Source organism: Toxorhynchites rutilus, chromosome 2 (assembly GCF_029784135.1).
Source record: "Toxorhynchites rutilus septentrionalis strain SRP chromosome 2, ASM2978413v1, whole genome shotgun sequence".
NCBI lineage: Eukaryota > Metazoa > Arthropoda > Insecta > Diptera > Culicidae > Toxorhynchites > Toxorhynchites rutilus.
The window spans coordinates 269864674-269878510 of NC_073745.1; the positions used below are offsets into that span (position 1 = coordinate 269864674).

The window sequence follows — 13837 nt, forward strand, 5'->3', positions numbered from 1 at the left end:
TGGAGTTTTTATATCGCCACATGTGAGGGAAATGGAAATACGAGCGCGCCCGAGAGACGTGCTATGGAAAAAAACCCCGGAGATGGTAAAAAAATTAAACACTGTTTATGATAAATGAATCTTATAAAATCTGTACTGGTCGGTCACCCTTTCACCCTCCCCGATTCGTCCCTAGACGGTTATGTTTTGATGGTGGTATTAAAATGGCTTATTACAATTATTAATAATGTTCTTGTTTTTTTTTTGTTGTACTCTGTTGCTCCGCTTGATGCGCTCGTTGCTTGGGTTTCTGGGTGCAGATTCGAGCCGGGGTAGGGTCGCGTCTCGCCCGTTGCTAACGGTGATGAAATCATGAGCGAATAAATGCCATAAATGGTTCGCTGCGCGAACTTCGTGGAGGGTGCACATGATGTGAACAGAATCGACTTGTGGCGGAGGTAATACAAATATGTGGCGGTGATGATGATGGTGGTGGAATTGAGCCGGGGATAGATGAATTACGTGCCGTCTGAAAGTGGAGCGATTCGTCATCAAGACATGTGAAACTTGTCGACGAGGGTCCATTTTTTTAATCACACAAATACTATTTATAGTTTTATTTGAATTGATTAGCGGCCCAGTTCGGGTTCGATTCCCGTTCTGGCCGGGGGATTTTTCGTCAAAGAAATTTCCGTCGACTTGCACTGTGGTCACGCGTATTCAAGAGCTTGCCCTTCGGAATACATTCAAGGCGTGTTATTTGGCTTAAGAAATCTCAACCAAGTATTAATGAATGACGCTAGTTAATGCATACGTTGAGACGGCAAAAGTTCCACAAGGGAACGTTAACGCCATTCAAGAAGAAGAAGAAGCGGCCCAGTACCATGTTTTCATGAGTTTCCCGCAAACTCATTCAAACAGTTTTGCTGTTGCACTGGAACAGACCCTCGCAACTTTTTTCTCTTTTCTTTTCTTCAATATTTTTTTTACTCTAAATGTCTCTATGTGTCTTTTCTTCTATTCTTTCTCTGCATTCAAATATTGCTCATTCAACTTTGACTTCACCTTTTAGTTTTCTACTATTGATTTTCTACTCTCTAATCTCTACTCTTTACTCTCTACTCGCTACTCTCTACTCTCTTCTCTCTACTCTCTACTCTCTACTCCTCACTCTCTACTGTCTACTCTCTACTCTCTACTTCCTACTTTCTACTTTCAACTTTCTACTTCCTACTCTTTCCTCTCTACTCTCATCTCTTTGATTTCTCCTCTCTCTGATCACTACTCTCTACTCTCTACTTTCTACTCTCTACTTTCTACTTTCTACTTTCTACTTTCTACTTTCTACTTTCTACTTTCTACTCTCTACTCTCTACTTTCTTTTTTCTACTTTCTACTTTCTACTTTCTACTTTATACTTTCTACTCTCTACTCTCTACTCTCTACTCTCTACTCTCTACTCTCTACTCTCTACTCTCTACTCTCTACTCTCTACTCTCTACTCTCTACTCTCTACTCTCTACTCTCTACTCTCTACTCTCTACTCTCTACTCTCTACTCTCTACTCTCTAATCTTTTCTCTCTTCCCTCTGCTGTCTATCTTCTAGAAATAATCTATATGGCAGAACAACATTTGTCGGGTCAACTAGTTATAACTGAAACAGACATTATTCGTAAATATCGGCAAAACATGGAAAAATGATAAAATATTCTAAAATCGAAAAAGTTTTTATGAACATATTCTTATCATATTAATGTAATATTAATATATTATGTAGAAAAAAGGTTTCAGCATTCCAGAAATTATATAAACAGCTTAGGTTTCTTTGGTCTTGACACCTCGAAAACCACAAAAAAACTAAGATGTTTTGTTTAAAAATAGTAAAATTCAGTTGGAGTACAATTCAGAAATCGGGAAAATTAAAACATACACTGTGTTAAGGTGTTCATTCTGAATATAGTTTTTCCCTGATTACTGCCTCTGCTGCATTTTTTACAGAGATCCATCATAGTATACATGAGAGTATTGTTTTAAATAACTAATAATATGAATACTCTCATATCTTATTTTACATCTTAGTAGAATAGAAAGATGAAAATCATGCAAAGAAGATGAATAAGAAGCAAGAAAAGCAGAATAGAACAAAAAAGCTGATTAATTTTCTATTCTGGCCTTTTTGCTTCTTATTATTCTATTTTTATTTTCACTCTTCACTTCACTTTTTTACTTGTTTTTCTTATTCTTTTTGTATCTCTAACTCTTCTTACTTTTTTAATCTACTTACTTTTCGTACTTCCGTTTCAATTTCTGCTTCTGCAATTCCTCCTCCAATCTCAGTTTCTCAGAATTTGTTTCTTTTAAATTCATTTCCAATTAAATGTTTCCTCTGGAATGAATAAAATCGAGCGAGAATTTTTAAATTTAAGAAAATCATCACTCGTGTCAAACTGGTTCACTGCCAGTGGATTTCAAACCCCTTTTAATTTTTCCTGTGAATCATTCACCCAAAAACATGCTCATTTTTCAACCTTTTTTGTTTTCTATATATTTGCTTATATATTTTTCCTCTACTTACTTTTCCATGTCTTCTTATTCTACTAGCTAGTTTTGCTCTACTTGCTCTCTCTACTCTTTTTGTTTCACTAACTCTTCTTCTTTCTAATCTTGAATTACTGCTAATATTACTCTTCCTTTTATTAATTACTCCTACTCCTATTTCAATTCTAATCTCTACTTCTCAAATTTTTGCTTCTTCTTTTCAATTGAATGTTTCCTCTCGAATAACCAAAAAATAATGAATGGAAACAGCGTTGGAATTTGAGAGAATGACAATAACGGATAAAAAACCAGACGCAAGATTCTGGTTCAAAAATGGTTCGCGGGCATGGTTCTATTTAATTCTTTCACGCCCAAGGGAAATATTTTTCCCTTCTACAGAAATCGTTATCGATTGTTCAATTATTATTGAATCGATATTTTTTTTTTAACTGAACGTCAAGATAAAACGTATGTCCAATGCAGCAAATGTGTTTCCGAACGAATAAAAAAAAGAACTGTCAAACATGGCCCGGTCTGACTTAACACCGACCACATAATAAATGTTTTATGTGCAGCGTCCAGTTGTGCTTAACAAGTAAACGAAATTGTTTCGTAGAATACCATAAGTAATTATTTATTTTACTTTTCTGATAATTTTTATTATGTTTTTTTGTATTACAAAGCAATAAATAAAATACCGATATATTAAACCTAACTCTTCGTTTATTTATTTTTATGGCCGATAGGAAAAAATATTTCCCATGAAATTATAGGAAACCTATACACCCTTCTATGTTTTTCTGATCATATTCTCTTACTTTGCACCCACAATAGCTAAAATATTGTGTTGTGTTGACATGTTTAGTCTTGGATATCTTATGGTCCTGAAAGGGTTAAAAACCTATCATTTTAATTTTTTTTCCATTTTTTTTAAATTTTTTACTCCTTCTTCTTCATATTTTCACTTTTTCATTCTTTTTGCTCTTCTTACTTTTCAACCCAGGTTCTATTCTTTTCACAATTTTTGGTCCACTTGCTTTATTACTATTATTGCTTCTTTTTTCATCTACTCTCTAGTTACGAATTATTTTATTTTTCTTGCCTCTCTTTAAACTAGTCCCTTTCCAGTTATTTCTACTCTTACTTCTATAATTTTTTACTATTATTATTTCTTCAAATTTGTCTTTTCCACTTAGGTGAATAAAATCTTTCTTTCCTTTCCTGTATAAATTTTCTTGCTTCAACAAATCTTCTCACTTTTTCACCTACTTACTTTTCGTATTCTTGCTTTCCTTCACAATTGCTTCTCTAATTACTTCTACTCATAGTAATAGGAGGAATTCTCCAATTACTTCAGTTCTAACATATGTTTTTCTCCAAATTTGCCAGTCCACATTCTCATACTTCAGTAATTCCTTCCTCAATTATTCGTTATTCATCTCTTTCCACGTTGCCCACCTTTTCCATTTTTTCCCCTTTCAATTCTTTCTTCTCGGATTTTTTGATGTTCAAACTGCTTTTCTCCTAATAAAAGAGTACGTGAGAGTTTTGTTTTTAGCAGCACTTTTACTAATATGAATACACTCCTTGCAAACCAGTCTAGCACCTTTTCAGTTAGCTGAAGTTTGTAGTTTCGTGTGGTATAGGTTTTTTTTTCCGAAAATCGATCTGTAATGATTTCTTGGAAATACTAAAATTTTCTTCGAAACACCGATGGTCCGAAAAATTAATTTTTTCTTCTTTTCCCAAAACTGACTTTTCTTTAAAAAGTGATAACTTTTTAACTACTGAACTGATTCAGATGATCGACACATGAAATTGAAGTCAATGGCAGTCTTTTTTGAAAAAGCATCACCATGGCAGAAAAAAATGGATTTTGTTTTCGTCCTTATTTATTGCGTTTGTTATTCATAGTTTACATGGTTAAAGATAGAGGGTGCTATATTTTTTTCTTGAAAGCTGAGGTTTTTTTTACATAACATATCCTATAAAAGAACATATAACATAAAAATGAGATATGTGTTTTTCGTTTTCGAGTTATGAACCATAGCTTTCAAGAAAAAATATGAAAAATTATTGAAACAACTAAAAACAAATACAATCAATTTAAGTCACTTTTAAAATACAATCAATAATTACGGAAAAAAAGCAAATTCTCTACAAGTGCAGTATTTGAACAGACTTGCCAATTGGCATTATCTCTGATACATCGACCATCTATATCGGTCGAGTAGTTGAAAAGTTATGAATTTTTGAAAAAAAAATTGGTAAAAATGGGTAAAATTTGACATTTACGACCACCCCAGAATGGAAAAAATACTGATCAAAGAATGAAAAATACGGTTCTAATATTCTGCGAAAAGGAATAATACTACCAGGTTTCACGAAAATCTGAGAACCACTATGTCGGTTTGGCATGGAATGGCTGTATTGCTGTTACTCTTACTTTCATTAATTACTCCTACTCCTATTTCTATTATAATGTAATGTGTATCAACCTTTCACTTTTTTTTAAACTTTATTTCAAATTTTCTTCAAAAATTCTTCTTCTTTTTATTTTTTGCCTGCTTTTCCTTCATCTTTTCACTTTTCATTTTTTAACTCTACTTACTCTTTCGTTTTTTATCCTTTTTACTGTTTTTGTTTCACTTGCTTCGTTAATTTTCTTGCATCTATAATGTTCCTTCCTCTTTAATATACTCTAATTCTATTTTTCTTACCCCTACTTTTAATACTCATTTTCTAGTTATTTCAATTCCTACTCCTGTTGATATTATTCAGTTACTTCTTCTCCAAATTTGTCTTGCAAAATGATTCGTCTCCGATGAAATGTTTTCACTTGGTTACATAAAATCTAATGGGAGGAAAGAATGTTTGAGTTTGAGAAAATGACTACAACGGACAGAAATCCAAACGTAAAATTCATGCACGTGTCAAAATGGTTCAACATATTATTTTATATTCAGTTTTCAACATTTTTATTTCTTATTTGTTCCTCCTGTTATTATAGTTTTATTACTTTTTTATGCTTTAATTTTTTTCTCTATTTACTTTTCCATGTCTTTTATCCAATTCCCGTTTTTTGATTTTCTTTTGTTTTTTTTTGTTTCTCTAACTCTTTTTAACCTACTTTTCTTGGTCTAGCTCTCGTTTACAATTCCTTCTCAAATTACTCCTACTTCTTCTACTATTTATTCTTCAATATTTACCTCTCTAAATTTATCTTTTCAAATTCTCTTTCCCTCATAATTCTTTCCCCGATTATTCGTTCTAAAAATTCATCATTCTGCAGATTGTTCAATCTGAATTTTCTGTCTAATTGAAAAAAAAACATGCAATCCATCGATTTAATGGGTCTTACCTGACTTATCTTATGAAACTTGAACTAGGAAACCTACCCTGCGATATCCGTTTTTCTTGAACCTCTGCTATCTGTAGATGATTGTCAATAGATGAGTTGAGAACAGTCTCATTTAACCGTTTGCAGTCAGACTTTCAATACACAGTAAAACCCTACATTAGCATTTGCGAAATGAATGTATTTGTCTTAATGCTTGAAAGTATGCAATGGCAGCTGTTGTTAATGTTGATATAAGGGAGAGAAGCATTAAAAATGCTTGTATACTGCTATTTTGCATTAAAAATGCTGAAAAAGAGTCTTAAAAAGGACACAAGTTTATGTTTCAGGTTACTCGGGTAGATTTTAGTCAGTGGTAATAAGTTTTAAATGCAAATGAGCATTGGAATGAAACAAATTCAAACAATTATTATTATTGCAATCATTTTCGGATTGTTACTGCAATTGCCTTCGCTGGAAGGCATTAAAATTGAACCTCACGGAATCGATTGCGGCAGCAGCACCAGTAGCTACCGGTCACGATATGTTCGTCGCGTCCTGCCTCCGGTTGGGTTGGTATTTAATTACGCCACACAAAAAAAAACTATGATCAATACTCGAACGTTCCGTTTTACACGCGGACATGAAAAAAAATTTGATTGATTATTTCACAAAAACTAGCTGATAATACGTTGGTCGTAAAAATGAAATGCTCTCCCGTGAGTGATTGCCGTTTTGTGCAAACCAACCAACACACCTCCCCCTTCCCCTCCCAGGTTTGGTTTGGTTCAGAGTTCCACAGCCCAACAATTGGCGGAGCGTAAAAATTATTACCACCGACTAATTGAAAGTACAACACTTTGCAATTTTTATAGCACTGCGCGGCTAAAGGGTTTTACGTGTCAGTGTGTGTGTGTGTGTATATGAGGTGGGTGAAACCGAATTGCACCCGTATCCATAAAAACAACACCCAACGAATGCAATGGTAGCACCCAAAACAATCCTATGTGTATTTATGCTCGGGCTCACTCACTCTGGCCGGCAAAACTGCAAACTGCAGCCGTGTTGATAACGCGTTTGTTTTTGCTTCTATTATTAATGGGATTTTAATTTTCTCCATCATGCGCGCTGCCAAGGTGTGAAGATATGTGTGGCTGGGCAATTAATTGTTTTTTTTTGTTATCGCCGCGGTGTTGTGTTTTGTGGTTAATTGTGTTACGAGTTACCTGACCCAGGACACAATTGTAAAAAAAAGAAAAATAAAATGATTCGAATTGTGACCGCCCACAGGGCGCAGGGCATCATTTGCGGTTTTTCACACCGTCATGGGAAAGTGATGGAAACATTTTGTGGTTTTCCGATCGTGATACAATTTTTCGCCGGGTGCAACCGTTTAGCTTGGTGACCCCAAAAAAAGAAACCGTGCGAAATATCATTGCGCATCGCGGTGGTGGGCCGGCTGGCAGTCGGTGGAAGGTTAATTTATTTTCTCTGATGGCCGCCGCCTCCAACACCCGAGCTTCTCCACACCCGCGAGTCGCGGGCGGCACAGAATAGCTCGAACAAGCTTCGTTGTATTTTGACTTGTGAGGACATCATGGGAAACGTAAACCGAAATGAAAACGAAATGTAAATATGTGTCAAGTGACAACTTTCCGGTCGCTTCATCATTCGTCGGTTGTGGTCAGATTATTGAGGTGCGTATTTCGAATCACTCTCTCCCTTGGATTGCCACCCCGTCGCAGCATCGTTGCGATGCTGATGTATGATCGGTTTTTTTTGTATCTGGGATGACTTTATCGATGAAACGTCACATTTGTTCTCCGAATAATTTCGCTCGGCGTTGGTCAACGCCCTGTCTATCAATGTTCACTCGTTAGTCATCGTCGCGAACGCTTCGCTACTAAACATTTCCACTCAATCAGGAGAAAGAAGAAAAAACACACATACACTATGTTGTTTGATGTTTCATTCATCGTCGCTTTTGGATGTCTCGTCGAGCCGGCAGGATATGTCTTTCATTGCCGGCCGACTTCTCGAATCGGTAAGAGATTTCGTAAGAAGTGTCATTTCATGGTCTCCAATACATTGTATATGATTAATGATTTCATAGCGTAATGATCGTGTCATAAACCCTCATTTTAAGGTGACATACAAAGCCAACGCTAAGCTGTCTCACATTTTACTCTCTCTTTGTTTGCTCCAATCAGATTCTATTTTCATTTCCATGCAATCATTGTTTTCCGCACTCAAATTTTCGAATTTAAGACATATACTATTTTCATTCAAATTTTCACCTGTACATTTCGCTTCGTTTTCTCACTCGGCTCATTGTAACGCTACCCCTGAGGCAAGGGAACTAAAACCAGCAATTTTCCCTTTGTTATTACTCTGCGGAGCACTCGACCCTTCCCGTTCCATGATTCCTTCCCGACGGGCCCCCAACTTGGGTGTGCTTTTTATTGCAATTTCGACAAATTATGTACTTGTCCTTATCTCGAACGAACGAAACCGAACGAAACAAGTGTGAGCTAAGGGAGCGAGGAGCAGAAAAAAACTTCCACTCGAATTAATTGTAGCACACAAACAGTGTGTGTGTGGAACTGTGGTGAAGGAACAACGGTAACAGAAGCGCAGCGCAACAAAAAAAAAATAAGAAATGAAATAAAATGCAAGCTACAATAATTTTCCGAAGCACGCGATAAATTAAAATAATTTTAATGCGCTGCCAATCGCACAATTGCAGCTGAACTGGGTGCTGCTGGTTTTAGCCCCGTGCAACTTCCGCTCCTGTGACTGGTGCAATGATGGAAATATAGTTTTTTTTTTCCTGTTTCATCCATTTTGCCATCGTCGTAATTATTGATAGTGCAGTTGCCTTTGTTTGTGGTCTTACTTTTTCAATATTTTGTGCAGTGTTGTTAGTCTACTGTATTTGTAATTAATATATTTTTTTGCTTATTTTTTTCTTTGTAGCTCTATGAAATCAACGATGACCCCAAGCGGAAAGAGTTTCTTGACGACCTGTTTTTGTTCATGCAGAAACGAGGTAAGTGCATTGATAATGAACCAATGATAAACCAAAATTTTATATCACAAAATAAAAAAAAACATAACATAACAAGATGCCCAAGTGCGATTCGAGAGAGAAGTTGCACCAGATTTAGTAATTTCACCAGATTCAGTTTCCTACACCGGGTTCAATATCTGGCGCATAGTGTTTCTGAAGATAGTTTGTCAACTCTGGAAATTGTGGTAAAAAGGCGTGAATCGCAATTAATTTCACTTTATTTGCACAGCTGAAAATTGGTTTGTTAAAAACCGTAATTTTAAAACGTAAATCTGGAAAATAAGTTCACTTAGAACATTTTTTTCCACAAGGTCTCCTCCAAGAACAGGTTATTATTTTTCTCTGTTTGGAGCCTAGAGATCCAGATATATCAAATAAAATAAAATGTTATTGAATGTCGAAAACGTCAATTGAGATTGGAAGAACATAGATGACAATTTAACAAAGTGTACCCGGAATGATTCATTTTTGAAATCTTTCATTGAAGACTAATTGAAAATGCTGTCTTCAAAAAAACTGATTCCAAATTCCATAATTTTCATTTTTCCGGATTCCATATTTTTGATTCCGCTTTCAATTTTCATTCTATATCCGAATTTTGGAACATGAAGCCTGAAATTTTTAAATCTTCAATTTAAAATTTCTCAGCTGTTTTCAATCAAAACCCTCAATCTGAAAAAAAATTCTCAAATCCCTGAAACGTTTCAGATTTTTTAAATTCTCAAATATCTCAAACCCATTAAATTTCTCAAATTTCAGAATTCTCGAATCTCCCAAATGTCTCAGATCCCAGAAATCCGCCAAGTGTATTAAATCTCACACCTCTAAAATCTCTTAAGTCTTTCAAAATTTGTAATTACCTCAAATCAGAAAAAATATCTTAAATTTCTCGAATTCCACAAGTCTTTCAAATCTCATGATTCGAACTCGAATCAAATTTATCAAGTCTCTCAGAATCGCAAATCTTTCAAATCTATCATATTGCTCTAACCTGTCAAATCTATTAAATTTCTCAAATCCCTGAAATCTCAATTCTCTCAGAACTCTCAGATCTCAAAAATCTCTCAAATTTCTCGAATCTGAAGTCTCAAATTTCGAGTATCCCAAATCTTTCAAATATCTCAAGTCTCTCAAAACACTCAAGTCCATTTCCTCAAGTTTTTAAAATCTCAAAACTCCAATCGAATATCTCAAATTTCTCAGATCACAAAAATCTTGCAAATGCCACAAATCTCTCAAATTTCTCGAATCTCAAGTTCCAAATTTCGGAATTCTCATCTCAATCATCTTCCATCTTTCATCTCATCATCTTTCGAAAATCAGTCTCTCAAATCCCTCAAATGTTTCATTTCTCAAATCTCCAATCTCTCAGATCTCGCAAATACGTCAAAATTATTAAATTTCAATGCTCTCAAATCCCTGAAGAATCACAAAAATCTCTCAAATTTATCGAATACTTCAAGTTTTAAATATCTAAAAACTTGAATCGAATCTCTCAACTCTTTCAGATCTCGTAAATCTATCAAATCCCTCAACAGATCTATCAAATCGCTCTGATCTCTCGAATCTCTTTGATCTCTCGAAACTCTGATATGCTCGAAATCCTTGAAATTTCTCTCAGATCTCCCGAATCTCTCAAATCTTTCAAATCCCACAAATCTCTCAAATTTCTAACATCCCTCAAACCTCAAATTTTAATATTCGAGTTTCTCAAATCTTTCAGATATCTTTTGTGTCTCTCAAATCCCTCAAATCTCCCAAATCCGTCAAATCAATGAAATTTAACAATTCTCTTAAATCCCTCAAATCTTTCAAACCTCAAACATCTCAGATATCTCAAATCTCTTAAACATCAAATCTTCCAAATCTATCTCAAATTCATCAAATCCTTCAAATTCGTCAAAATAACCATCTTCCTCTTCTAATCCGTCAAAATTTCTCAAATTTCAAAGCACTCAAATCTCTGTAATCCTTTAAATTTCTCAAATTTCCAAGATCTTTCAAATCTTAAATCCCTGTGATCTCATTCATTCAAATCTCTCAAATTTCCCGAATCTTCCAAATCTCTAATATCCGTATTAATCCTTGATCCTCAAATCTCTCAATCCGACGTTTGACGGAGATCTCTCAAATCTTTCAAATCCTTCATATCCCTCAATTTTCTCAAATATAAACTCTCAAATCTCGAATCTTATATTTCGTAACTCTTAAATCTTTCAATTCTCAAATCTCCAAATCAGATTTTTTAAATCCCTGAAACCTGTCATCCATCAAATCTTTCAAATCATTCTGATATCAAATCTCTTAAATCTCGCAAGTCTCCCAAGTCTCTTGAATATCTTTAATCTTTAAAACCCTTGGGGGGTCTCTCAAAACCCTCATATCCCTGTAGACTTCCGGATTTCTCAAGTCCGTCAAATTTCCAAAATCTACCAAATTTAATTCCTCAAAACTCTCGAATCTCTCTCTTGAGTCTCTCAAATCCCTCAGAAGATTCAATTCCTCGAAATCTCTCAAATCTTTGTGATTTGAAAGATTTGAACAATTTAACCCTTTGCGGTCGTATTGAACGTTGATGTGGTTGTCGACCTCTGACCTTGAATATCTTTTACCGCTCTTTTTCTTTTCCTTGGTTGCTGTAAAGACTATAAAATGGTTTTCTGTTTAAAAAACACTGAGCGAGATTAGATATTGGAATTCTACCATGCTTGAAGATATGATACATTCTACAAATTGCGCTAAGGAAATATACGCACTCAAAATCCTAGATATGTTCTCACTTCTGACAAATGAATAATTGACTAGACGCCCAGTCGTTCTCAAATCGCGATATGATTCTGAAATCTGTTAAGATTTTGGAAATCTCCTCTTCTAGGAATACATATTATAGATTCAGATTCAGACATATTGTAGATTCAGAGATTCAACTTTTTGTTCAAATCGGCTTTAAATTCGGATTCAGATTAAGGTTTAGGATCAGGATCGGGTTCGGATTTCAGATTCCAGATTCCAGATTCGGATTCGGGCTCTAGATTCAGATTCCACATTCTAGATTCAGAGTGTCGATTCCAGGTTTAGATTCAAGATTGCAAATTTCAGATTCTGAATTCGAGATTTCAGGTCCCAGGTTCTAGACTCAGGTCTCAGATTCAGATTCCAGAACCAGAATTCGGATTCAAATTCAAGATTCTAAATTTTAGTTTCAGGTTCATTCCAAATTCCAAATTCAGATTCCAGATTCCACAATCTAAATTCCAAGTTTCAGATTCCAGATACCAGATATTCCAGATTCCAGAATCAGATACAGATTCTACATTCCAAATGCCGAATTTTCGATACCAGATTTCAGATATCCCAGATTACAGATTCAGATTCCAGATTCAGATTCCAGATTCGGATTCCAGATTCAGATTCCAGATTTAGATTAGTGATCTTCCAATCAAAATTTGATTTAAATTACAAATTTGGATTTCTAATTCGGATTCCAGATTCAAAATCCAGATTCAGACTCCAGATTCAGTTCACTGATTTCAAATTTCTATTTTAAAACCTAATAACCAGAGATTTTATATTCTAAACTCCAGATTCCAGAATTAGATTCAAGATTCAGATTCCAAGATTAAATTCCAGATTCAAATACTTGATTCTTTGGATTTTTTTCTGGTATGACCATAAAATCCCCCTTCAAAACACGACGATGTGTGATAAATACAATCACAACGTTTCCACCACCGGCGGCTACCAATATAAGCCTCCTTCGAAACCATCCACAACCGCAACCGATCAGATGGAACCTTTCGATGGAATTATAAATTTGATTTCAATTAGCAATAAATCTGCTATCTGCTTTACACCTTCTTTTTTATAGAGATCGTTAATTCGCGAAGAAGACGACGACGGGCAAGGAAAAAATCGATCTGCTTTGCATGTCTTCCCTCCCTTCTCCCCTCCCCAATCGCTCTCTGTCTATTGCATCCCCATCCCAATCACCGCTGGGGTTCACCGCGTGCAGTTCAGTTCGCTTTGGCCCCGAATTGACGGCTCGTAAATTGATAAATTGAAGTGTTATTTTCACTAAAAAGGGTGCGCTTTCACGCCTTCGGGATCGATTAGCTGCGATCACGAAATGTGTTCCAGGCCTTGGCGATATGGGGGGGCTCCGGCTAATTGTGGGGAGCTTCGGTGGTGGGGCGCAGAGCGCCTTCAGAGCCCCACCAAAGAGTAAGAGTAATTCGATTATAATATTTATAAACTTGGCTTGCTGGCTTGAGTGTCAGGCTGCTGCCTGCGGTTGCTGCCCCGCTCCGGATGTGATAACAGCCACAATTTAACAAGACTTCAACGCATTTATTTATTGGTCATTTTTCATGGTGCTTTTGCGAGTGCCTTCGGATTACGCTGCCCAACCAACTCTCGCCGGATCGAAACGGGATTCACCTTCATTCAGCTTTTGTCTTTGGCGTTTTTTCCCCAACAGTGTCTGGTTGATTATCTATTTTTGTTGTTGTCGGCGTTAATAAAATATGAAGCAAATGTACTCTTAGGCGAAATCACCCACTGAGCGACATATTTCAATCATCTGCGGATCAAAGCCGATGCGCAGATGCTGACAGGAAGTCTTTACGGCTAGCAGACGCGCGAGCGCTTGGAGTTCATCAACGCGGGCGACAATTGCAATTGCGGAAAACCGTCCCGCACTCGCAATAAAACTCAATCTTTATACCGAAATTAAGCACCGTTTCATTCATGTACTCTCTGGCATACGTACTCATCTTTTAATCTCTCTGCCAGTTTGTCATTAGCGGGGTGGAGGGAACAGAGACCTCCGCCGCACGTGGTGCTAAGATTAAGTGGTGCATTAAAATTCTCTCGTGAAAAGAAGGAGTTACACATTTATTACGACGCGTGTCAG

At 36.0% G+C, this 13837-nt stretch overlaps 1 protein-coding gene across 4 annotated transcripts in view; it reads left to right on the top strand.

Annotated features, from left to right (window-relative positions):
* The window catches only part of LOC129768641 (protein dead ringer), a 282371-nt gene that overhangs the window by 204944 nt on the left and 63590 nt on the right, over positions 1–13837 (top strand). For all 4 annotated transcript variants that reach the window (XM_055770410.1, XM_055770407.1, XM_055770409.1 and 1 more), the window contains exon 5: positions 8832–8904. In XM_055770410.1, coding sequence (XP_055626385.1) covers positions 8832–8904 — 73 coding nt within the window. The remainder of the gene's footprint in view (positions 1–8831; positions 8905–13837) is intronic.